Here is a 23,404-nt window from a genome sequence, read left to right on the forward strand (position 1 = left end):
TGTAGCATTGGATCAGATGCTGCCAGGAAGATCACTACAACCCTTCAAAAGCAATTGCCGCAAGTAGAAATACATTATACGATAAATTGCATTTTAAGAAGCAAAAATACAGCACAAATGTCTAGTCTTCCATGCCTACTAATAAATAGAAATCATTGTCTTAAAAAATGGCTAATTGGTTGCATATGCGGCCGCCTAGGTAAATTTTTCAGAAGACTATAATGGATGGCATGTGATTTCAGTCTACATGTTCAGTTAAAACAAAATCTTATTTCGTTCATTTAAGCCAATTTAGACTACCAAATTGACTCAAAACTCTCAAGTTACCTAATTTAATAAATACCCTATTAAATAGCTTGTAACTAGTAAGTATTATTTTAAACATTAGTTTTGCGAGTGATAAATACTTTATCCATTAATTATATGCATTATGTTTACATTTCTATCTTATTGTACATTATTGATTAATCTTAATTGTTGTATTTCACGCTTTGCATTGTATGATGACTATGAATTGGATGCTTTGATTAAAACATTTTAATATCAGTATGTTAGTCATTTTATTCACTATGACAGTTTAAGTACCGGCTACTATGTCTCTGAACACTGCATATATTATATGCAATGGTAGTTTGTGCCCGTAATACTTTGTAAGCAGTATTGGTGATTGTAGTAAAAATTTCCTAGGGTGTGTTTTATCACTATGCTATAGACTATCTGATGAAGTAGCAATAAGTCAATGTCCAGTTGATCAACATTTCAATTAAAAAAATCAAAGATAGTAGTAGATGAACCTTTAGAATCTAAGTTGATATCGGATAACGACAAACAAAAATAGATCCTTTTAAATATGATAATCTCATAGCCTATTTGAACATACCTGATATGCTTCATGGTTAGAAACAATTCTCTTGATGATTGTACTAGTTGTGATATCTAAAGGACTTTGTAGTTGCTTGTAGATTCCCATAGCCATGGGAACAGAATATGGATTTGAATTTTCCTAGAGTTGTACAGCAATGGTGTGAGTAGATTCACATTCTTATCGTATTATTTTGTATGAGAATATCAAGGTACCTTCAGGAAATCCATATTTTCAGCTATAGTTCCATGAACCACCAAAGAGATATTAAAGGTGGTAATCTGTAGGCATGCCAAAGAAGAATTGTCAGCTTAATCTAGCAGTTGATATGAGAAACCTTGTCTAGTGCAGAAAAATGCTAATAAAAAAAATGAATGGCGAAAAATTATGCCATATTGAATATCAAAGTTTGTCATATGCATCAGCCCTTCTCAGACCAAATGTTGAAATTCAAAGAAAAAGGTTCTATCAAGATGTAGGATCAGCAGAGGAAGTTATCTATAGATCTAACAATAATTTATCAATTCTTACAAGATATTGGTCCTCATCATTACTAATATGATCTTGAATCATTATAGTGGAGCTCCAGATAAAAATTGGATAAAAAATTGATCAAGAAGAACAAGCTATTCATAAAGCTTTTGAATTAGAGAACCATTGATCGTGCCAACATACCTTAATTGGAATTCGAACAAGAACAAAGCAAAGTGACTATTAAACCAAATCACAAAAACACAATTGCTCCAATTATTACGTTTTTAAAGAGTTATACAAGAAATATGATTATTCATAACAATACATGTTTATATCTATCTGCCAATAATTATTGAGATGATAAAATAGTAAATCATCTTGTTAGGGCAACCAACCAAAAGGCTTTGATTAAGAATATGAATTTTTGTTCAAAACTATTCCAACAACCAAAGATCACGAAAAAAGAAAGTATGAGAGTTACCGACCATATCTTTTGAAACTTCCCAAGGGGCACCAATTATCACTTCATCTACATAACGACAGGCCAAAACACTCAAGCTCCTCTCGTGGAGATTCATTATCGGACGATGGGGTCCTCGAGTTGCACTGTGAATGAAATGTAAATGGTCACTTCTCTGAGAAAGTTGCACAACAATACCCAAAAAAAACTCTGCTAAAATCCTTGAGGCTGCAACTAAGTAACCTGATTGTTTGATCTGTATGAATTCCTACAAGTAGGAAATCTCCAAGTTCTCGAGCAAGTCGGAGTATCTGTAACAAGATAATGCAAGACTGCATGATAATCTCAAAAAGAAAGGTTCTGCAACAAAGCAATTAATAAATTTTTTTTATATCTAAGAGGAAAAAGATAAAATGACAAAATATTCCACATTGTACAGTGGATTTTTTGACTTTTTGCATCATTATTGGTGAATATTTAAGTTAATTCAAAAACCAAAACAAAAGAAATGGCTGGACTATGCTAGATGTATCAGCAACAAAAATGTATTCACTAATTATGACCTAAAACAGAAGAACAAGATCTAAAACATTATTTACTGATCATATCTAAACTGTTGAGAATTGTGTAGATTATTAACTTGGGAACTCAATGGTTTGACCATAAAGCAAGCAGGGCATTTTTACCAATAGCAGAATTAACTTAGCTCAAAGTTGAAGACACATTCGTATCATTGCATACTAGTAGCATGAAAAGGCAATGTACAAGACCCTAGCATGAGACTAACATAGGATGGTTTTTGAGCTTTCAATAGTGGAGGAGATTCAACTATTGATTGGGCAACTGAGTCGTGATGTGGTGGAGCATGAAGCATACAATTCTTCCATACCCAGGGTGAGGCACATCCATATGCAAATAAAAAATAATATCACAATAAATAGCTTCAAATCTAAATTTTTTTTTTCCTATAACCTTGACATTTGTATTTTTATTATTATAACAAACTTGATCTATATTCCCCAAGTTTTACAAGATCAAATTATTGCAATCCATATGACAGAGACCCCAATCTCATTGTTGTGGATATTCCATTGACATATGTAAACATGAATGATACCCTGGGATATCGATTCCATTACAGGTTAGCAGGTCATGCCTATGGAAGTCTCTAGTTATGCTAAGGACGAGCTCATTTCAGCTCCACACTTAGATCTAGACCCCTAAGCTCTCCATCCAGCTTGATCTCCCAAGCTCCCTCTCTAGTTTGAATGCATAAATTCTCTATTCAATAACGGCTCCATGCGGACATGGCCCATGCTCTTAGTAAAGGCCCCTCCATGATCGCCATCTCTCCTCCATGATCGCCATCTCTCAGCTAAACGATTAATGCCACCATAATTAAATGATAACTAAATCAGGATTAGCAGTAGAAATGGCTAAAATGATCAACGCAGCTCCTCTTTTCCTTGAAGATCATGGTCATGGTGTCCACAAACTTCTCTTTCCTCTTATCTGCCCTTTAACATTCACTATGGTGTGTGCAGGTTGAGCCACACTGGCAGTCGTAGCACCTCAAAATCCACCTCGGCAATTGATTTCCACCATGATATTTTGACACCTTGTAAAATACCGAAAATTAGGAATTTATTATAAATAAATTATAATAATTTATGGGAGATTAAGTAGGTTATTTGAGGGGTTAACCGAAATAAATCCTTAATGGGCTAATAAAAGAATTAATAAATAAAATAAATGCAATGAGAAGATTCGTCTCGCAAAGACGAATCCAACGAAATTAGTTTGGGTCAAATCGGAGTTCGTTTGGTCAGCGAACCGAGCAAACCAAGTTCGAACCGGTTTGCTACAGTAGCCGGTCCGGTTCACTCGTTATGTTAAAAACCCTAGGTTTAATTTAGCCGGTTTAGCCACTGTAATTGCGCCGTTACTGTAGCTCCTCTTTAAAACACCGATCGCAGCCCTTCCTTTTCCCTTCTCCCACGCGCAACCCTGTTTCTTCCGCCACCCAAGCTCGCGCCGCCTTCCTTCCTCTTCCTTCTTTGTCGCCGCCGTCCCCTGCCGCGCCTTTATCGTCGCCGCCCTTCGCCTGCGAGTTCCCTTTCCTTCGGCGCCGCGAGTGAACCTTGAAGCAGAGCCTCTGCCCTGCCGCCACCTCCCTCGCCTGCTCAGCGACGCCCGACGCCGATCGCCGCCTGCTGCTTTAAGCCAACGCCTTCGACACCGGAGCACTGTTCTGCTCCTTCGATTGACGCCACAACCACCGCCGCTCTGCTCAGCACCGCTGCATCCGGCGTCGTCACCGTCTGCTGCTCTTAGCCGCACGGGTGTGTTGCCGGACCAGAGAAGAAGAAGGGCGATCGGTAAGTGCAAGGTTGATCTAGGTTGGGCTGTATGTGGTTCTTGAGTTACGATTTTGATCAGTTATCCTCTCCACAGTTCGTTGCAAGGATCCGATTAATTCCTTTGGGTTTCGGCTGGTGAAGAAAGAAGGGAAACAGGAGGTTAATCTAGGGCATTTAATCCCAATCGGAGGTGAGTTTTCCTTGTTGATTTCAGGTTGATTATTCTTGTTGAGCAATGAATTTTTATGGATTAATGTTGGATGAGTGTTGTTCTGTTCGAGTGGGGGGTGAGTCAGCTACTGTTTGACCGGGTTATTGGTTGTTGGGATTCGGCCGATTGGTTGAAGGTGGCTATTAGGTTTGACTTGTAATGGGATGAATTTTGATTAGAGTTTAGTGAAGTTATTGATGATTAGTTTATTTAATGTTATAGGAATTGTTTATCTACTGTTCCATTACATCAGAATAAGTCAAGTATAGATTAAGGTTGCCATTAATTAATTAAGGTCCACTTGATGGGTTTTATTTTGTTGAATCCAATTGTAAACCGTGGGATAGTGGAGTGAATTGATTATTAGATATTATTGAAACTAAGAGAGTTAATTATTGTAATTTAATACAGTATCATTTTAGTAGGTGATGTATTATTGTTTTCTTTATTTCAGGACCTTGATTTGATTGGTCCTATTTTACACGGAGTGTGGTATTTCTGGGAGGTTCTTATTTTATCTTCATCGTATTCAGGTGGGTACTCCTGTGCTTGGTCAACACAGGTCTCCTTTTCATAGTGCATGATTATCTGTTTCTTTCCGTTGGCTACCTATGCTTTATAGATAGAATTTGATCGATACATTTGATGATTAATGCTTGATATTTGTTGTTTGATCTTTTGACGATCTATTTGATGTCATGTTGATACCCTTGTCTCTAGTAGGGCTTATCCAGTTAATACACAGCTGATTCGTTAATTTCTACATGTTGTATGATTCCCATCTGATCTACCCATAGTTAGAGTATTTTAGCCCTACTTTTGTAGACTCTTACTAATTCATGTTGAGCATGTTGATTAATTTAGCTATTACATGTTGAGATGATCACCATGCATCCATGATAGTCGTAGTTGTTATTTGTTGGTGGATTTTACCTGCACCGTGTAGTGGTGCTATATAGGTAAGATGTTGCACTACAGTTGGGTGCACCAGGACTAGCTCTCTATGCTCTCCTGCCACACTGCCCGCTCCCCACCAGATGAGTGGTGGTTTGTTGTTGGAGCCTGTGCAGTATTTCATGTTGTGCGACCTCAGCTTCACTGTGCTCTGGGAGGGTGACTGGGGATGGTCCGCAGACAGTGATTTGCATTTGATTGCTATGCTTGCTTCTTATTGCATGCATTGTTGGTAGGTTATTATATAGTTTATTTTACTCACATGCTGATGTTTGCTGCACTTGTATGCTATGATTGTTGCACTTGGTTGACATTTCATACATGCTTACATGTACCAGATTTCTATATTTGTTGCACCTTATTATCCATTCAGTTGATACCTTCTGTTCTACTACCATGATTCTCACTATCTGCTGATACCTGTACTGTAGGTTTCTATGTACTTCTTCGATACCTGTTTATTCCAGTTTATATACTATTGTTACTCCTGCTTATTTACCTTACATGCACTTCTATTCTATACCCACTGGGCATTTGATGCTTACTATCCAGATCCTGGGGATTTCCTTGTTTCCTCCCCAGGTAGCAGATAGGTGAAAAGTACTTGGAGCTTGGAGAGCTGGCCGACTGATCCATCTCACATCAGAGGACTTTGTTTTATGGTTTGAGTTGTACGGTTTCTAGTAAATTTCGATATGGTTGTATTTTTAGTGGTTTGATGGATTGTTTTGGAGTATCGGAGTTTTATTCGTTGTGATGTGGTATTTATTTGCACTTGTTATGTTTCCGCTGTGGATATTTTTATCTTATCGTGGTTGGTTGATTTCGGATTTTGTGTACATGTATTCATTTGTGTATGTGTTGTGGTTGTCACGGCCGTGTAGGCCTTATATTTTATTTGTGTTGTGTGTTGCTGGACGTGTTGTCCTTATTCCAGCCGCCTGTGGCTGAGTATCATTGTTTGTATTAGGGAATTGTCACAGTTACTGGGGAGATGCTGCCGAAATTTTTTTCGGACGGCCTCCCGGGGCGTGACACGCCTACTGCGAGAAATCAATTGAATTGAGTGAAGACATCGAGATAGTGAGAACAAGAAGAGTTAATCAAAAAAAACCTTGAGTCTTCCACGAGCAAACGCAACCAAACCCTACCCAACAAATTAGATACAGTAGCAAGGCCCCTGTAGTGAGTTGACCCAAATAATCGCCACGATGGCAAAGGAAATTTTTCGAAGGACCACCACTCCAAATCCTCCCCCCTCAGAGGCTCTAGTCGAATAATAGGAGCCCCAAACCAAGTCATCAAAGGGTGTACAATGATTCCTCGACCCCAACAACCATGTGTCGATTCGAGAATGTTATCCTCCTACTTCAATACCCAAACAGAGCTAGGTTTTCTTGATGACTAGGACCGTTGGCTCAATAATTATTCAATATGCTAAAACCTAACACTGACACTGTATAATCCTTTGAGAACTTCAAATCAGTGTTCCTACACTATTTCGCCAGCAACAAGAAGTACCAACTAATTTAACTTAAAATAACATAGGTCTGAGTCACTTCTAGAATATATCCAATGTTTCACCTGGACAACACTGGAGGTACCTTCTACTATTGTCGAGGTATTGACCAATATCTTCTCTCAAGGCCTTAAGGGAAGGAGTTCTTCTAATCCCTAGTGAAAAGGCCTCCCTCTGATTATTACAAATTTCTCAAATAGGCTGAGGATTATGTCAACGTCGAAAAGGCTCAACGATTGAAAACTAATGAGTGGAATGCAACTCGGTCAACATCAAAAAGCAACGATTGAAAAATAACAAGTTATAAGCCGTGGAGTATGAACAAGGGTTCCAAATCGCATTTTATCATCTTCCTAATGTTGGTATGCATTGATTTGCTTTATGTTCTTATTCCCATACATGTATAACCTTGCTAAAGTTAGCAAGAGTAACTGTTAACTGTTAAGTGTTATTCACTCGTCTAGCCATTCCGACATCGTCTAACAAGTGGTATCGAAGCAAGGATCTTCTTTAAGGGCTAACCATAAGAGAGCAACAAAGCATTAGCCGAATCAAACATTCATCTACCAAAGTTCAAGGGAGAATTTTCTATGTGAAATGTCGAACGAAGGTATTTTTCAAAATCGACTTATGATATAACTCTTATATGTAAAATTGCTTTGAAATGCCTAGGGATATCGATGGAAAGATTATGGATGGAAGTTGATAGATGAAGAACCAAAGGGATGAGTACATGACAAATTAAAGTCGAACACCACTTGCTTAGTGTGCTTCAACACCTAAGATCAATCAAATTGGAGCTTACAATTCCATCAAGGAGTTTTAGGAGACACTTGGGGAATTGCATGAAACGACAGCAGAGGCAAAGTTGGTCAAACATGATCTCTTGAGCCCAAATCAATTACTTCATACAAGGAGAAACAGTGGCCAAGCTACATGCAAGTTTTAAGGAGTTCAGCAATTGCTTAACAAGTATCGGAGAAACAATGTGTTAAGTATTGAATTTTTTTTTTTAAATAAAGAAATTAAAAATTGGATCGGGTTCGAACTAAACCAAATGGGTAGGCATGGAGATAAAAATTTCATTAGTTCAAACCGAGATTGGTTTGGACTTGATTGGCTAAGTTATAGCCGAACCAAGTATAAGGTTTAAATCGATTCGGTCGGTTTAAAAGGAATTAGGGTATTCTCCTTTCTCCTCTAATTTTTCCGTCTCCGTACACACAACGCCGCCCTTTTGCCCTACAAATGCGACGCCACCTCTTCCCACCGCGACGCCGCCTCCAACCGCGGCATCGTTGCCAGCAGCAATCGTCGCCTGCCGACCGTGATCAAGACTTCCGTCCGACTGCGTGGGAGAGAGATAGACGTCGGGCTAGGAGAGAGACAGACGTCGGGCCTCTTCTCCACAGCAATCGCCGCCTTCGCAAGGGCAATCGAAGCTCGCCGTGAGTCGGCTATCGCGCATGGCGATTGCCTCTTCGAGGACTCGCGACTGAGAGCACCAATCCTTCTCCTTTTCTTCCCCTTTCTCTCTGCTTGTTCTAACCGGCGGCGATTTCCGCAGACTCTTAAGCCACTGTTGTCCCCTGCCGCTCCGATATGCTGGAAACCAACGCACTAGGATCTCGTCAGACTCTATCACGCGAAGGAGGTATCGATCACGACGCTTCTTTGAAGCTAGGGTTTTGAGGGCGTAACTTTCCTCATTTCCTTGAAACGTTAGGTTTCCTTCTTATTTCGTCTTGTTATTAATCTTGGGTAGGCTGTCATGGTTCATGAGTTGATCTTGTTCCGAAGTGGGCAACATGGATAATCGTGTTTACAATTCGATTTTAGTTCTTTTTCATCTAGTTGTTCAATAGTTTGTTGTAGATTATTAAGATCGTTAAATTTATAGGTTGTCTTTTCCTAGTAAAATAGGCTGAATAAGGGAAGCATCTAGTTTTGCTAGATATACGAGGAAGCAGGATCAATTGATATATTGGCTTCGAGTCGTAGATAATATTTAGATTTTGTCACGATTCTTATTGAGTATTACTTCTTATTGAGTATTACTCATTTTAAGTATTTGAGTTATTCTTGCATTATATTTATAGATACGAGTTGATCGGAGCTCGGTGATCTGTCGGCATGCAAAACTTTTGGTGTACATAAAAATGGGTACATTCTGTCTTTGACTCCTATATTCCCTTGTGCATGAACAAATATATTAAATGAATTATGTGTACTTATATAACTATTTTTCAAAAAAAAGGGATTAAAATGATATTTAAAATAGTGAAATAGGATTAAAATAATTAAGATGAGGAAGGGCGTTTTAAAAATTAAATGGATTCATCTGGGGATTAAGAAGAGGAAGGGCGTATTAAAAATTAAATGGATGTTCTGACTCATTCTTCGATTGATACATGTCTTTAAATTGTATGATCTTTTATATTCTATATTATTGATATTGCATCTTGTTAATACTTGCCCTTTACTTGCAAACCTTATGTTGATACCTTAATGAATGAATAAAATTTATATTAAAAGTTGACTCGAATTAGTCATTCAGACTAATCAAGAAGTTACTAATTGAGAATGTAACAATTATGATAAATGAGAAAAAGATATAAAGTGAAATAATAAATATAAAAATAATAAATATTAAAAAGTGTTAACTATGAGTCTGGTTTTATACCAGAGCTTTATGCCAGAGTACTGGACCGTACACTTGAGTAGTGGTGGCGTGATGTAGCCCTCGGTCCAGAGCACCTGACTGCCCACATATTGTTGTGGTAGCGCGGAGGTCGCGGTCAGTGTTTATCATGTCTTTCACCGGTGAGAGCTTTTAGCCTGTACGTTAGATAACATATGCGACGATATATTCTGAGAAGGCTGTTAGCCTATATGTGTGACATTATTACACTCTGATGATATTGGCTCCAGTAGTCCACTTTTTAATTGATTTATATCATTGATAAAGATATACATGTTGATATTCACAGAATTATGATTTTACCCATGTTGAGATTACATTGTTGATGACTTATATATCTCTTGATTAAATAATAAGAATTGAGAAGTTATCATCATAATTGATGATAATAAATGATAATTAAGTTGAGATACAAAATTCATATATGAAAATATTACCTGATTCCAAATAATGATAACTGAAGATAATTTATATATATATATATATATATATATATATATATATATATATATATATAAACGGAGAACTTTATGAAGAACTTAAAGTTGAAATAAGAAATTGTGATCTACTCTATTTCTTTGTTTCTTAAATAAGATTAAATTCATGCACATCTTTTCTGATTACCCACTTAGCTATTGACTAACTGTCTACATTCTTTGGCCTCCAGTTTTGCAAGCGCAGACACACTTGATACTATATTTGGTTCAGCTTTCCTTAGAGTTGCTCAGAGATCTTGACGTGCTAATTTTTGATTTGGTTTACTTTAGTTTGGTGGTATTTATGTCTTGTACATATGTCATTTTATATGTACAGGTGGTTGTCCATGAAACATAATAAATATATATATGAACTTTTTGGTTATTCTGTTTATAAAGTATAGATGGATTCTTTTATTGGTTCTTTTATTATATTATCACCGAGTGAGGTACCTCCCGGTGTGCGAGAATGACACCTCCGGGGCGTGACAATTTTATTGGTATCAGAGCGAGGTTCGCGATTTCTGTTCGTGGGTTTCAACTCTATTTCAGGATTTTGTTTCTATGCTTTGTGATTCTCGAGCAAGGAATTTTTATGCAAGTCGAGTTGTATCTCTGAGCTATAGGATTTAAGGGTTCTTCATTGATTTAAATATCTTGATTATAATTGATTATTGAAATTTTCATTTGATTTTATAGGAAATGCCACGAGGTGGACTTACCCGTGGTCATGGTTGGGGTAGTAGTCGTGCTCATAGTCGCAACCATGGTTGCGATAGTGGTAGTAGTTGAGGTCGTGGTCGTGCACGTCGGCGTGCCTCTGCTACTCAGAGGGTTGATCATGGTTTGGATGAGGCACCTCTCTCCCCATCTGAGATGATACCAGAAGCTCAGATTGGTCTCAGTGTTGGAGTTGGTGGTCACCCGAGGGACAACCTCATCTTGTGGAAGCTCATGCGGCCGACTCAGTCATTCCTACATCATCCATTATCATGGAGAAGGCTCGCATTCCTTTGCTTGCTAGTTCAACAAAGGATTATTTTACTCTATTCCATGGAGGCACTGACCCTTGGGTGGCACGTACATGGTTGGAGGATATCGAGTGTACTTTTGGGTACATGTCTTGTTCAGACACAGAGAAGGTAGAGCTAGCTGCTTATCATTTTAGAGGACAGGCATCCACATGGTGGAAGATGCAAAAGACTATTTTTGGAGATCAGGTTATCTCTTGGCAGTCATTCAGAGAGGCGTTCAAGAGACAGTATTTTCCTACAGCATTTTGTATTGCTCAACATCAAGAATTCATGAGTCTCAAGCAAGGTGACCGAAGTGTGCTGGACTATAGTGCAAAATTTAGTCGACTTGTGAGTTTTGCCCACATATGGTAGCTCAGGACTATGATCGTATGCTCCACTTTACATATGGACTTGCAACATATATTCAGATCAGGATGTCTGGATTTCCTATTACTACTTATCGGGAGGCACTAGATCGAGCTATATTTATTGAGATGACTCAGCAGCAAGTCTCCTCAGGAAAAAGAAGCTAGCCGACAGACCTCGCAGACATCACACTCTAGACAGCAGAGTCGAGGTCGTCGACCCCATGGTTAGGATATGACTAGAGAGTCTTCACGGCCACAAAAGGTGGCCAAGGTATCACAGGGATCTTCCTCGTCCACTCCCATCACATCGAGGCTAGATACTCCTTATGGTGTTTTCAATGTGGTGCACCAAATCACACAACATCAGAATGTCCACTGGATCATAGTATATGTTTCTATTGTAAATTGCCAGGACATATGCAGTAAAGATTGTACTTTGAGAGCACAACATCAAGCAGGAGGATCACAGTCTCAGCAGGCTCGACCTACGCCACGACCTCCACAGTCTCGGCAGCAGAGAGGTCCACAGAGGATCTCAGCAGTACCAGCAACGAAATCCCCCACCTACCCAGTTTGCTCCACAGCCACAACTCTACCATTTACAGTCCCAGGTGAGGAGTGAGTATCATTCTGTACCTCCACTCCAGCAGTATTTGTCACTTCGTCTCAGCAGTATTTGTTAGCTCCACCCCAACAATACCTGCCACCTCCACCTCAATAGTACTTGCTACCCCCACCCCAGCAGTATCCATCACTGTCTTATCAGCCCTCGACCCAGCCATACCAGCCTTCGCAGGATCAGAGTCAGCCCTCTTCTTCTATCCAAAGGGGTCAGCAAATAGGTCCTGAGGTAGGACATGTATATGCCTTGACTCGTGAGGAGGCACAGCGAGCTGGAGGATCAGTTATCCGAGGTATTATTTCTCATTTATAATTTTTCTACGGATATATTGATAGATACTGGTAGCTCGCATTCTTTTATTTCTCTGGAATTCGTATGCAAGATTGGGAGGGTTCCAACCCTTCGATCTTATGGATTATCAGTATTGACACCATCAGGTGGAGTGTTAATGTCAAATCAAGAGGTCAAGAGTTGTCCTTTGAATTTCGATAGTCATATCCTTATAGTGGATCTACAAGTGTTGGAGATGACTGAATTTGATATTATTCTAAGTATGGATTGGTTGTCAGAGTATCATGCCACTATCGATTGTCGAGCCAAAGTGGTGATCTTTCGATTCTTAGACCAGCCATCATGGGAATTTACAGGGATCATCGATCGAGGGATATCTATCATCTCAGCTCTCCAAGCTCAGCAATTGTTGGCTCGGGGATGCGAGGGATATCTCCTATCTTTAGTGAGTTCGATGTGGATAGTTCTGTACGACTCTCTGATGTCCACATAATTCGTGAATATCCCGATGTATTTTAAGAAGAACTTCCTGGCTTGCCACCTCAACGACAAGTAGAGTTTGCCATTAAGTTGCTACCTAACACAGCTTCAATATCGAAAGCTCCATATCAGATGACACCAAGAGAACTAGAGGAACTCAAGGTCCAACTTCAAGAGTTACTGGATAAGGGTTTCATTTGTCCTAGTGTTTCTCCTTGGGTGCTCCAATTCTGTTTGTTAAGAAGAAAGATGGTTCATTAAGGCTCTGCATTGATTATAAGCAGTTAAACTTTGTAACTATCAAGAACAAGTATCCTCTACCTAGGATAGATGATTTATTTGATCAACTTAAGGGTATCTGTGTGTACTCAAGGATCGATCTGAGATCAGGCTATCACCAGTTATGGGTTAGAGATACAAATATTTAGAAGAATGTCTTCCGTACTCGGTATGGACATTATGAGTTTTTGGTAATGCCATTTGGGCTTACCAATGCTCCTGCAGCCTTTATGGATCTGATGAACCAGATATTCTTGAAATATTTAGACCGTTTTGTGATTGTCTTTATCGATGATATTTTGTATATTCTCGGTTAGAGGAGGAGCATGAACAACACCTCAGAATGGTTTTAGAAACACTACAGAATGAATGCCTTTATGCAAAGTTCAGTAAATGTACTTTCTGACTTACTTCTGTGGGATTTCTAGGGCATGTAATCTCTAGCAAAGCTATTTCAGTAGCTCTCAAAAGATTGAATCGGTTGTCAAATGGGAATCACCAAAATCAGTGCAAGAGATTCACAGCTTTCTTGGATTAGCTGGGTACTATAGGAGATTTGTTGAAGGGTTTTCTAGTATTGCTGCACCTTTGACTTGGTTAACATAGAAAAGGGGTCAAATTTACTTAGTCTGACGCTTGTGAAGCAAGCTTTCAAGAGCTCAAGCAGAGATTGGTGAGTGCTCCAGTTTTAGTTATTCCCTCTAGAGAGGATGAATTCATTTTTTACACGGATGCATCTATTCAAGGATTAGGGGCAATTTTGATGCAACATGATCGAGTGGTAGCTTATGCTTCTCGACAATTGAAAGACCATGAGAAGAATTATCCTGTACATGATCTAGAATTAGCAGCTATCATTTTTACCTTTAAGATTTAGAGACATTATCTCTACGGTATTACCTTCGAGATATTCACATATCACAAGAGCTTGAAGTATCTTTTTACACAGAAAGAGTTAAACCTTAGACAAAGAAGGTGGATGGAGTTTCTAAAAGACTATGACTGCACTATCAACTATCATCCTAGGAAAAGCTAATGTAGTAGCAAATGCATTGAGCAAGAAGTCTAGAGGTGTATTGGCATGTCACTGGGTGGCAGTTACTGAGATAGTCAAATAATTTTCATAGTTAGATTTGACTGAAGTAGGACAAACATAGCATGGTATACTAGTCTCCTTGATTGCACAATCCTCATTAGTTGAGTGGATCAAGGAAAGTCAAGTGGAAGATCAGTATCTCCGATTGATAGCTAGTGAGTTAGAGTTAGGTCCAAGCCAGACTTCTCTTGATGTGGATGGATCTCTATGATTTCAAGGCAGGTTGTGCCTTCAAATACACCCTGTGAAGGAAGATCTCCTACGAGAAGCATATCGATTGAGATTTACAGTCCATCTTGATGGTACTTGGATGTATCAAGATCTGAGACGATCATGCTGGTGGAAAGGTATGAAAATATATTGCAGATTTTGTAGCTCGGTGTCTAGTTTGCCAACAAATTAAGGCAGAACATCAGAGACCAACTGGGTTACTCCAAAAAATCACAGTGCCAGAATGGAAGTGGGAGAATATCACTATATATTTTGTCACGGGACTACCAAGGACCCAGAAAAACATGATTCAATTTGGGTGATCGTTGATCGATTAACTAAATCAGCACATTTCTTGCCAATTCGTAGGACAAAATCTCTTAACCATCTAGCAGAGATATATGGAAAAGAGATTACTAAACTCCATGGTATTCTCCTCAGTATTATTTTTGATTGAGATCCATATTTTACTTCGAGATTCTGGCAAAATTTCCAAAGGCATTGGGTACTGAACTGCGCTTTAGCACTGCTTTTCATCCTCAGACTGATGGACAGTCAGAATGCACTATCCAGACTCTGGAGGATCTTTTGCGTGCTTGTGTCTTAGATTTTGATGGTAGTTGGGAGGATCATCTACATTTGATAGAGTTTGCTTATAATAACAGTTACCACTCTGCTATTTAGATAGTACATTTTGAGGCACTCTATGGTAGAGCATGTAGATCTATTTTATGGGATGAGGTTGGTGAACGTCAACTCTTGGGATCGCAAAGCATTCAACATGATGCTGAGCTAGTACGGATTATTAGACAGAGACTGCTGACTGCTCAGAGTCAACAGAAGAGTTATGTAAATCGAAGACGAAGAATGTTAGAATTCGCAGTGGGTGATCATGTATTTCTTCGTGTTTCACCCATAAAAGGAGTTAAAAGATTTGGATTGAAAGAGAAATTGGCTTCCAGATTCATCGGACCTTTTCATATCCTAGTGGATTGTTGCGTTGCATACCAACTTGTGTTACCCCCATCTTTAGCAGGAGTGCATAATGTCTTCCATGTCTCTATGCTGCGGAAGTATGTTCCCAGATTCGACACATGTCCTAGAGGATCTTGCAGTGCCACTACAGCCAGATGTGACATACGAAGAATTTCCTGTTCGTATTTTGGATCGCAAAGAACATTGGTTGAGAAACAAATGTATCCACCTCGTGAAAGTTGGATGACCAGTGCCACTCTGATCAGGAAGCAACTTGGGAGCGTGAGGATGATATACACGCCAAATATCCTCACTTATTTTCCTCAGGTATTGATTCTCCTTAATTACTTTAATTTGGAGATCAAATTTCTTTAGTAGGGGAGGATGTTAAGTATTGATTTTTTTACAAAAATAAAGAAATTAAAAATTGGATCGAGTTCGAACTAAACCCAGATAGGTAAGCGTGGAGATAAGAATTTCATTGGTTCAAACCAGGATTGATTTGGACTTGATTTAGCTAAGTTATAGCCGAACCAAGTATAAGGTTTACACCGGTTTGGTCAGTTTAAAAGGAATTAGGATATTCTCCTTTCTCCTCTAATTTTCCCCTCTCGGTACACGCAGCGCCGCCCCTTCTGCAAACGCGACGCCGCCTCTTCCCACCGTGACGCCGCCTCCAGCCGTGACACCATTGCCAACAACAATCGCCACCTGTCGACCGCGATCGAAACTTCCGTCCGACTGCGTGGGAGAGAGACAAACACCGGGCCGAAAGAGAGACAAACATCGAGCCTCTTCTCCACAACAATCACCGCCTTCACGAGGGCGATCTGAGCTCGCCGTGAGCCGACGATCGCGCGTGGTGATTGCCTCTTCAAGGGCTCGCGACTGAGAGCCCCAATCCCCTTTTCTTCCCCTTTCTCTCTGCTCGTTCCAACAGGTCGCGATGTCCGTCGACTCTGAAGCCACTGTCGTCCCCCGCTGCTCCGATCTGCTGGAAATCAACGCACTAGGATCTCGCCAGACTCCGTCACGCGAAGGAGGTATTGATCACAACGCTTCATTAAAGCTAGGGTTTTGAGGGCATAACTTTCCTCATTTCCTTGAAACGTTAGGTTTCCTTCTTATTTCGTCTTGTTATTAATCTTGGGTAGGCTGTCATGGTTCATGAGCTGATCTTGTTCCGAAGTGGGCAACATGGATAATTGTGTTTACAATTCGATTTTAGTTCTTTTTCATCTAGTTGTTCAATAGTTTGTTGTAGATTATTAAGATCGTTAAATTTATAGGTTGTCTTTTCCTATTAAAATAGGCTAAATGAGGGAGGCATCTAGTTTTGCTAGATATACGAGGAAGCAGGATCGATAATGATATATTGGCTTCGAGTCGTAGATAATATTTAGATTTTATGTCACGATTCTTATTGAGTATTACTTCTTATTGAGTATTACTCATTTTGAGTATTTGAGTTATTCTTGCATTATATTTGTAGATACGAGTTGATCAGAGCTCGGTGATCTGCCGGCACGCGAAGCTTTTGGTGTACATAAAAATGGGTACATTCTGTCTTTGACTCCTATATTCCCTTGTGCATGACCAAATATATTAAATGGATTATGTGTACTTATATAACTATTTTTCAAAAAAAAAGAGATTCAAATGATATTTAAAATAGTGAAATAGGATTAAAATAATTAAATTATTAGAAGGTAAATAATCAATTTATTTCCTGTTCACACATGGGTTCATCTAGGGATTAAGATGGGGAAGGATGTTTTAAAAATTAAATGGATGTTCTGACTCATTCTTCTGTTGATACCTGTCTTTAAATTGTTTGATCTTTTATATTCCATATTATTGATATTGTATCTTGTTGATACTTGCCCTTTACTTGCAAACCTTATGTTGATACCTTAACCTTATGTTGATACTTTAACGAATGAATAAAATTTATATTAAAAGTTGACTCGAGTTAGTCATTCAGACTAATTAAGAAGTTACTAATTGAGAATGTAATAATTATGATAAATGATGAAAAAAAATATAAAGTGAAATAATAAAGATAAAAATAATAAATATTAAAAAGTGTTAACTATGAGCCTAGTTTTATACCAGAGCTTTATGCCAGAGTACTGGACTGTACACTTGAATAGTGGTGGCGTGATGTAGCCCTCGGTCTAGAGCACCTGACCGCCCACATATTGTTGTGGTAGTGCGGAGGCCGCGGTCAGTGTTTATCATATCTTCCACCCGTGAGGGCTTTTAGCCTGTACGTTAGATAACGTATGCGACGATATATTCTGAGGAGGCTGTTAGCCTATATGTGTGACATTATTACACTATGATGATATTAGCTCCAGTAGTTCACTTTTTAATTGATTTATAGCATTGATATAGATATACATGTTGATACTCACAAAATTATGATATTTACCCATGTTGAGATTACATTGTTGATGACTTATATATCTCTTGATTAAATAACAAGAATTGAGAAGTTATCATCATAATTGATGATAATAAATGATAATTAAGTTGAGATACAAAATTCATATATGAAAATATTACCTGATTCCAAATAATGATAACTGAAGATAATTATATATATATATAATAAGAAATTATAATCTACTATATTTCCTTGGCTTCTTAAATAAAATTAAATTTATGTACATATTTTCTGATCATCCACTTAGTCATAGGCTAACTGTCTACATTCTTTGGCTTCCAATTTTGCAGGCGCAGACTTGATACTATATTTGGTTCAACTTTCCTTAGAGTTGCTCAGAGATCTTGAAGTGCTGATTTTTGATTTGGTTTACTTTAGTTTGGTGGTATTTATGTCTTGTACATATGTTATTTTATATATACCAGGTGGTTGTTCATGAAACATAATAAATATATATATAAACCTTTTGGTTATTCTGTTTATAAAGTATAGATGGTTTTGTTGTTGGTTCTTTTATTATATTGTCATCAAGTGAGGTACCTCCCGATGTGCGAAAAGACACCTCCGGGGTGTGACACTATTTAACCTTTCATCCAAATCATACAAAAAAATGGAAGAAGGAGGAGATAATAGAAATCTAGAAAAATATTCTTCTCACTTGATGTCCGTATAAAATCTTTTACATATATATACAAGTTGGCTAAAAGAAAAAAAGACAATAAATATTTGACATTATTACATCAAGATAAATTAAAAAATAATAAACTGGTAATCTTCTCTGAATAGCATATTCCAGCATATTCTGATATGTTTCTGATTTCTGAATATGTTTCCAAAATAGTATATTTTAACACTCCCCCTCAAGTTGGAGCATGAATATTTGAAATGCACAACTTGCGCAGATGAAATTGAAAAAGTGACTTTCCAAGTGGTTTAGTAAAGATGTCCGCAATTTGAGTATTTGACGGCGTAAAGGTAGTAGAAATTTGACCCAATTGAATTCTTTCCCTAACCACATGACAATCCATTTCAATATATTTTGTTCGCTCATGAAAAATAGGATTTGCCGCAATATGTAGTACTGCTTTGTTATCACAATGCAATATGGCAGGACCCAGATTATTAATTTGTAAGTCTTGTAAAAGGTATCTCAACCAAGTTAACTGACATGTAATTGCTGCCATCGCTCTATACTCCGCCTCTGCAGAAGAACGAGAAACAGTTGTTTGTTTCTTTGTCTTCCAAGAGATAAGAGAGGAACCAAGGAAAACACAATATCCAGACACTGATCGTCTTGTAGTAGGACAACTTCCCCAATCAGCATCACAATAACCAATTAACTTAAGATCATTTTTCCTTGATAGAAAAATACCTTGTCCAGGTGTTCCCTTTAAATATCTTAGAACTCGAATAGCCATATCAAGATGTGGTTTGCGTGGATTATGCATGAACTGACTAAGAAGATGCACTGAATAATTGATATCTGGACGAGTAATTGTTAAGTAAATAAGTTTTCCAACAAGTCTTCTATACCTTGAAGGATCTTTAAGTAATTCTCCATCTGTCGGTGTGAGTTTAAGATTTTGTTCCATAGGACAATTGATTGGAGCGGCTCCAAGAAGACCCATCTCATCAAGTATATCTAATGTGTACTTTCGTTGTGATATGGAAATTCCTTGTTTCGATGTAGCCACTTCTATTCCCAAAAAATATTTTAACCTTCCAAGGTCTTTTATTCGAAAGTGCTCATGTAGAAAGCTTTTAAGAGTCCTTATGGCGGTAGGATCATTTCCTGTAATTATCATGTCATCAACATAAATCAATACAATCGTGAATGAGTCTCCATATGCTCGTGTGAACAATGAGTAATCTGCCATAGACTGCTTAAAACCGGCCTTTTGAATGGCTATAGAGAATTTTGAATACCAATTACGAGAAGCTTGTTTTAATCCATATAGCGACTTGTTTAGTCGACAAACGATGTTCTCCCCCTGTCGACTATAACCAGGTGGTGGAAGCATGATATACTTCTTCATCTAAATCACCATGGAGAAAAGCATTTTGAACATCAAGTTGATGAAGAGACCAATCTCTTGCAGCAGCTATAGCTAGTAGACAACGGACGGTGACTAACTTGGCAACTGGTGCAAAAGTCTTATTATAATCCAATCCTTCAATTTGTGTATAACCTTTAGCGACAAGTCTCGCCTTGTAACGCTCAATGGATTCATCTGATTTGTACTTGATTTTGTATACCCACTTGCAACCGATTGACTTCTTTCCTTTAGGTAAGGAAGTAAGGGTCCATGTACCATTTTCTTCCAATGCTTGAATTTTTGAACTCATGGCTTCTTTCCACTTAGGATCTTTCTCAGCTTGGGTGAATGTGTTAGGTTCCACAAGGGTAGAGATACGTGTAGCAAATGCACGATGAGAAGAAGACAAATTTTTATAACATATGAAATTTGCTAAAGGATAACGAGTACCTTTACCTGACTTTGCCATTGAAGATGATGATGAATTTGGGGAAAGAACCTTGGTTTGGGCACAATGAAAATCATGTAACCAAATTGATGGTTGGCGAATACGGTCTAATCTTCTCAATGTAGGTTCATTGGATTGAATTATGAGAGGTGATATATTAAAAGGTTCATCAACAATGTGGTCACTGTTTAAATTTTCTAAGTGTTCCGGAATGCGAGATGTGATTTTTTCAAATGAAGTATCATGATCATCAATTGGTAAAGGTAGCACCAAAGAACTATCTTCATCATTTTTCCTAGAAAAAGGAAATATATGTTCATGAAAAATAACATCTCGACTAACAAAAATTTGTTTAGTCTCTACATCATAGACTTTATATGCCTTTTGACCAATAGGATACCCAACAAAAATACATCTTCGAGCTCGTTGATCAAATTTATGATTTGGCTTAACATTGGTGGCAAAACATAAGCATCCAAATACTCGTAAATGATGATAAGTGGGTGGTTTATTGTAGAGAACCTCATATGGTGTTTTCTTAGAGAGTAGAGGTGTAGGTATGCGATTGATAAGGTAAACAGAAGTAAGCACACTTTCCCCCCAAAAATTTAGTGGTAAGTGTGATTGAAATCTCAAGGCTCTAGCTACGCTCAAGATATGACGATGTTTTCGCTCAACGACACCATTTTGTTGAGGTGTAAAACTAACAGTAGTTTCATACACTATCCCATGCTGATCAAAAAAATTTCGCATTGAATAAAACTCACCCCCTCTATCTACTCGAAATCTTTTAACCTTTCTATTAAATTGAGTTTCAACAAACGCAAAAAAAGATTTTAGCAAAGATTGCGTTTCAGATTTATAACGCATAAGGAAAATCCATGTATACCTAGAAAAATCATCGACAATGGTTAAGAAATAATGAGCTGGTGAATGGAGAGGTAGCTCGAAAAGGTCCCCAAATGTCACAATGTATTAATTCAAAAGATTCACTAGTAGAAATGGAACTCATACCAAAAGGTAGTCTTGTTTGCTTGGCTAAAGGACAAACATTACAAACTTTATTTGAACAAATAGAAATTTCTCTAACCGATTGTGCAAGATATTTCATAGGTTGCATGGATGGATGACCTAATCGCTTATGCCAAAGATCATGTTGTGAAGATGCATTATTGACTTTAGGAATTGATGGATTTGATGGTGTAGAAGGGATGTAGTAAAGACCGTTATGTTGTCTCCCCAAACCAATCATCTTCTTCGTTGACAAGTCTTGTAAAAGACAAAAATCAAGAAAAAAAGTGATTGAACAATTTAAAGATTTGGTCATCTTACTTACAGATAATAGATTGACACAAAAAGATGGAACACAAAGAACATCTGTGATAGTAAGATTTGAACTAAGTTTTGCAGATCCAATGGAAGTAATTTGTGCTTTATTTCCATTAGGTAATCCAACAGATGAATATGAAGGTATTTTTGTGTCTAGTAATAACTTAGATGATGAAACCATATGATCAGTGGCACCGCTATCAACAATCCAATTCCTAGAAGTTTTTGAATTAGTATAACATGAGGAGCAAAGAGGAATAGTTGAACCTGTAACATTTGCCTTTGGTTGAGTTTCACCATTGTTTAAGAGTGCCAAGAGTTGTTGATATTGTTCGTGTGTGAAACTTGGAGTCTCTGACCGAGAATTATTTGTAAAAGATTCCTTCTTCTCTTTATTCTTCTTATATCCCAGAGGAAAACCATGCAAGTGGTAGCATCTATCAATGATATGATTTTTTCCATTGTAATTGCTACAATACAACTTCGTTTTACTTTTATTTGAGAAATGATTCCCATAATGACTTTTACGTGTATCCACCAACATGACCTCCTTGGAGACAATCAAGTCTCTTTGTTTCTCTTCATTTAAAACCATGGAATAAACTCTCCCAATAGTAGGAAGAGGCTCCATAAGAAGTATTTGACCACAAATAGCAGAATAAGATTCATTCAGACCCATAAGAAATTGTATTACCTTTCCTCTTTGTTCTCGTTCTTCTACTTTCTTTATAACACCACAAGTGCAAATTGGAAGATCATTATAAGAAGAAAGTTCATCCCATAGGCCTTTTAATTTAGTGAAATAAACTGCAAGAGACATAGAACCTTGTTGTAGCAAAGTGATGTCTCTCTCGATTTGAAATATTCTAGGTGCATTATTTTAGGAGAATCTTTCCTTTAGATCAGTCCAAACTTCAGCAGCTGACTCAGCATAAATCATGCTATTAGCGATATCGGATTCAATAGAATTGAGGATCCACGATAAAACCATATCATTGCACCTTTTCCATGATAGAAAAGTTGCATCAATCGATGTTGGTTTCTTGATGCTTTCGTCAATAAAACCCGTTTTATTTTTAGCGCTGAGAGCTATGCTCATTGAACGACTCCAAGTGTCATAATTGTCACCATTCAAACATTTGGTGACCAAAACAATTCCTGGATGATCCGAGTGTTAAAGAAGAAACGGATCAGAATTGTCAGCAACAATATTTCCTCCAACTTTATCTAATGAAGAAGAAGTTGAATCCATCATATTAGACGAAGAAGCTTTCTAGAATAAATTGCTCTGATACCATGTAAAAAATATGGAAGGAGGAGGAGGTAATAGAACTTTGAAAAAATATTTTTCTCACTTGATGTTCATATAAAATCTTTTACATATATATACAAGTTGGCTAAAAGAAAAAAAAAGATAATAAATATTTGACATTATTACATCAAGATAAATTTAAAAAATAAACTGGTAATCTTCTCCGAATAGCATATAACATATTCTGATATGTTTCCAATTTCTAAATATGTTTCCAAAATAGTATATTTTAACAAAGGAAGATGAGGAGTGAGACAAATTCAAAGAGGTGCCTATGATGAAGGATTTGTGGTCGTCGGGAGTGGAGGAGGAGGGGAAGAGGCGGTGGGAAGAGGAAATGGTCATCATCATTGCAATCGTGGTCATATCCGACGAGGAAGGCGAGGGGAGGAGGAAGCGAGGAAGGCTTGATAAGGAGGTGGAGTTGAAAAGGTAGCAGTAGTAATAGAAGGGCAACAACTGGTCTATTACGCCAT

The 23,404-nt window shown here is 37.9% G+C and overlaps 1 protein-coding gene, 1 long non-coding RNA gene and 1 pseudogene across 2 annotated transcripts; 2 read left to right on the plus strand and 1 right to left on the minus strand.

Annotated features, from left to right (window-relative positions):
• Window positions 1-12: 12 nt before the first annotated feature.
• On the minus strand, window positions 13-2,103 carry LOC141845392 (ethanolamine-phosphate cytidylyltransferase-like). The gene is made up of 5 exons (XM_074733456.1): window positions 2,040-2,103; window positions 1,822-1,942; window positions 1,078-1,143; window positions 881-1,003; window positions 13-42 (listed from the first exon to the last, which is right to left on the minus strand). The coding sequence occupies exons 2-5, from the start codon at window positions 1,912-1,914 to the stop codon at window positions 13-15; spliced, it is 312 nt and encodes a 103-aa protein (XP_074589557.1). The 5' UTR covers window positions 1,915-1,942; window positions 2,040-2,103.
• Window positions 2,104-3,854: 1,751 nt separating this feature from the next.
• LOC141844725 (uncharacterized) lies at window positions 3,855-6,106 on the plus strand. The gene is made up of 4 exons (XR_012603186.1): window positions 3,855-4,174; window positions 4,251-4,346; window positions 4,822-4,900; window positions 5,904-6,106. It is a non-coding gene; the product is annotated as an uncharacterized LOC141844725 (long non-coding RNA).
• A 4,613-nt stretch (window positions 6,107-10,719) lies between these two features.
• LOC141845393 (uncharacterized) lies at window positions 10,720-15,063 on the plus strand (annotated as a pseudogene).
• The last annotated feature ends 8,341 nt before the right edge of the window (window positions 15,064-23,404 follow it).

Source organism: Curcuma longa, chromosome 14 (assembly GCF_044706935.1).
Source record: "Curcuma longa cultivar G26 ecotype Majalengka, Jawa Barat chromosome 14, ITB_CL_G26_1.1, whole genome shotgun sequence".
Lineage (NCBI taxonomy): Eukaryota > Viridiplantae > Streptophyta > Magnoliopsida > Zingiberales > Zingiberaceae > Curcuma > Curcuma longa.